This window comes from Primulina eburnea, unplaced genomic scaffold (assembly GCF_022965805.1).
Source record: "Primulina eburnea isolate SZY01 unplaced genomic scaffold, ASM2296580v1 ctg808_ERROPOS3000000+, whole genome shotgun sequence".
In the NCBI taxonomy this organism is placed as follows: domain Eukaryota; kingdom Viridiplantae; phylum Streptophyta; class Magnoliopsida; order Lamiales; family Gesneriaceae; genus Primulina; species Primulina eburnea.
This window is the reverse complement of record NW_027331578.1, coordinates 42,130-45,693: the sequence shown is the minus strand read 5'-3', so window position 1 is coordinate 45,693 and position 3,564 is coordinate 42,130. Positions and strand designations below refer to the sequence as shown.

The 3,564-nt window shown below is 31.3% G+C and overlaps 1 protein-coding gene across 1 annotated transcript; it reads left to right on the top strand.

Moving 5' to 3' along the window:
- Positions 1 to 849: 849 nt before the first annotated feature.
- Positions 850 to 3,173, top strand: LOC140822353 (2-oxoglutarate-dependent dioxygenase DAO-like). Its single transcript, XM_073183103.1, has 3 exons — positions 850 to 1,288; positions 1,394 to 1,712; positions 2,837 to 3,173. Exons 1-3 carry the CDS (start codon positions 951 to 953, stop codon positions 3,086 to 3,088), a joined length of 909 nt encoding a protein of 302 aa, XP_073039204.1. The 5' UTR covers positions 850 to 950; the 3' UTR covers positions 3,089 to 3,173.
- The last annotated feature ends 391 nt before the right edge of the window (positions 3,174 to 3,564 follow it).

Here is a 3,564-nt window from a genome sequence, read left to right as displayed (position 1 = left end):
AAAATTGAAATTTCCTGTCTTAGCTGCTTTTTTAGGACTATGACTAGCAACTTTAATTGTAGTTTTCCCTAATTTTTTTTTTAAAAAAATTAAATAGGTGATATTATTTCATCAATTAAGAAAAGTCAATAACTGGCATACAAATAAATTGGCTGTTTTTTGAATTTGGCATATTCTTAGTCGATGATGGTGATTTTTGGGAGAAAAATCTCGATGGTGATTTACAGGTAAAGAAATAAACCAAATTCTACAAGGCTTCTAGAATGCAAGTAATAATTTACTCAGACACGTAAGATATTCAATGGCTATTATATAGTAAAATAATTATGCTAGAAAAAAATAACATCTGTTTTTAATAATTACGGGAACTTTAATAATTATAGAGCATGTTTTTAATCTGTCCAAAAGTTGCATCATTTTATAAAATTTTTAACCACATAATAGTTTCATGGCAAAAATTTGTGTGAGAAGATCTTACGGGTCGTATTTTGTGAGACAGTTCTTTTATTTGAGTCATCCATGAAAAAATATAACTTTTTATGCTAAGAGTATTACTTTCTACTGTGAATATCGATAGAGTTCGTATCATAGATAAAGATCCGTGAGACCATCTCACAAAAGATATACTCTAGTTTCTTTTGTACTCTTTAATATATAAATGTTATTGATTACTTTAGTTTCAATATATGCACATATTTCTATTTAGTTTTCCAAATAAAATAATAATTTTTAGATTTATTGGAAAGTAGTAAAGAGTATTTTTTTCTCTCCATATTAATTATAAAATAAGACTGTTTACTTTCCACTCCACTCCACGACTATTCAAACTCAAATCCAGCCATAAATACATGGTTTCGCCGGCTTAAAAACCCACACAGAAAACCTCTACATCTTCAAGAAATCATTGCAATACGATAAATAACTTGAAAAAGGAAATAAAATTATACAAAATGACCATAACCAAGTCAGTTCCAGTGATTGATATGCAAGATTTCTCAACTCTGCCGCAGAAAATGGTGAGTGCGTGCGAAGAATGGGGTTGCTTCAGGCTTATCAATCACGGGGTTCCTTTGTCCCTCATGTCTGATATGAAGGATGTAATACGTTCTCTTCATGATCTTCCAATGGAAATCAAGATGCGGAATTATAACCATCTGGAGCCTTCAAAAGGGTACACCCCACCTAACATAGCCAGTGCTTTTTTCGAAAGCCTGAGTTTATACGATGCGGGCTCGGCCGCCGCTGTTGATCATTTCTGCACTCAGTTGGATGTATCTCCTCAGAAAAGGTAATGATAAGTAACCTTTTGATTCATGTAAAGAAAAACGAAACAATAGAGAAAAATTCTTGCAGGCTCATACTTATTCTTGGAAATTTTCCATTCCTTTTGCAGGGAGATTATCTTAAAATACACTTCTGCTATTCATGATCTTGCAAAGGTCGTGGGGAGCAAATTAATGGACGGTTTGGGATTGAACGGCGAGAAATTCAAGGAAGGAATATCCCAGTTCAAAATGAACAAATATAATTATGGACCGGAAACTGTGGGATTACAGGGTGCTGTAATGCATTCAGACGCTGGATTTTTCACCATACTCCATGATGATGATAACGTTAATGGTTTAGAGGTCGTGGACAAAACCACCGGAGAGTTAATCTCTGTTGATCATGTGCCCGGAACACTCGTTTTTAATGTCGGAGATGCGGGCAAGGTAAGTATACCACTTTTAATTAATTTATCATTTAGCATGCTGCCTAAAAATCAATAATAAATTTAAGGAAAATGCTATGTGTACATAATGGGTTACATAGAGGCTTACATGTAATTATTAATTAATTATTAAATTACAAATAAAACCCTCACCCTAAATTGATAGACTACCTATTCTATTAATTATTTCTTCTCCTATCTCAGCCCTCACTCCAAATCGATTGACCGTATCTTTCTTCTCTTCTCCCAACCCTCGCTTCCAAATCCATATGCGGTAAAGACGAAGAAAAAATCGAGATCATAGAAATATTCTATTGCTTATCGAGACGACCATCTATTCTCTTTGTTTTACATCTTTATTACTGTAAATTAAGGTTAGTTTTTTTCTTCCAATTTGTTGTTTTGTTTGTTTTAGATGTAGATTCGTAAAAGAGATTGTAGATTGTTTCGTTTGTCTAATTCTAATTTTGGCAATATAATAATTTATTATTGTAGTTACAATCATTAATTTTTTTAATTTAAAAAATCATTACTATTAATTTTTTATATGATTTATTAAATATTGAAAAATATAATATTTATCAAAATATATTTTTTAAAAAAAAAAATTGTATGATAAATCTCAGGACTTGCATTAAAAAAAAAACAATTTAATATTATTGATAGGAGAAGAAATAATGAATGGAATGTGTAGTCTATCAATTTAGGATGAGGGTTTAATTGTAATTTAATAATTATTTAATAATTACATGTAAGCCTCTATGTAACCCATTATGTACACATAGCATTACCCTAAATTTAATTACTATTATTACGTGGTAGTTTAATGATCCTGAATTCTCTCTCTCTCTCTCCTGCTTTTTGGTTTGGTTTTGTTTTAATTTATTTTTAGTTATCATCGCAAATGGTTCAAAGCTTTCTAGAAGATATTGTTTTGGGCCACTAACGATAAAATATAATTTTCAGATTCAACGTAAGATAAATTTATTCAAACAAGTAAACATTAATATAAAAAATCAATTATTTATATAATTATAATCCATCACACACACATTAATTACATTCGTATGTATGTATCATATGAAATCAATCAATTAATTAAGTGATATATATATATATATATAGGTGTGGAGTAATGGAAGGTTTCACAACGTGAAGCATCAAGTGCAATGCTACGAGGCTTCTGTACGTATAACAATCGCCCTTTTCGTGCTGCCTGCCGAGGATGAGAACGTTCAAGTGTTGCCGGGGTTGGTGGATTCCGATCACCCTGCCCTCTACACCCCTTTCAATTTCGAACATTACAGAAGGCAACGAATTTCTACGGATTCACCCACTGGTGAAGCTCTTGAATTCTTCCGATCTCACCCAGAATAGTTAAGCTGAGTCATTGAGGGTTATATGTATTCATATATTTATCTTGTAGAATTTTGCTTGGTATAATAAAAAAATTCTGCTTCAATTTTTCTTATGATAAATTTTATGCGTTGCACTAGGTAATTTTTGTTACTTTTTGAAGATGATGAGGCATAAATGTTTTACGTCATATTTGCACTAATTTATAAATTATAAATAAAACTTTTTGTCTATAAAATTTTGTGGAGAGAAGACGGACTCCATGACTTTTATATGTGGTCCGACTTCGAAGGCGATGACCATATTTTGACAAGTGTTACTGTCAAATTGAATAAAAAGATGTTACGTGTTCAGTTTTGAATACACATACACAAACTTGACTCGTCGACCCCCCACTTCTTCCATGAACCAATCAAATATATATTAAGCCTTCTATTATTTATATTTAAGTATACAAAATTGTTTGTGATTTTAATATAATTTAAATGGTTTCAAGT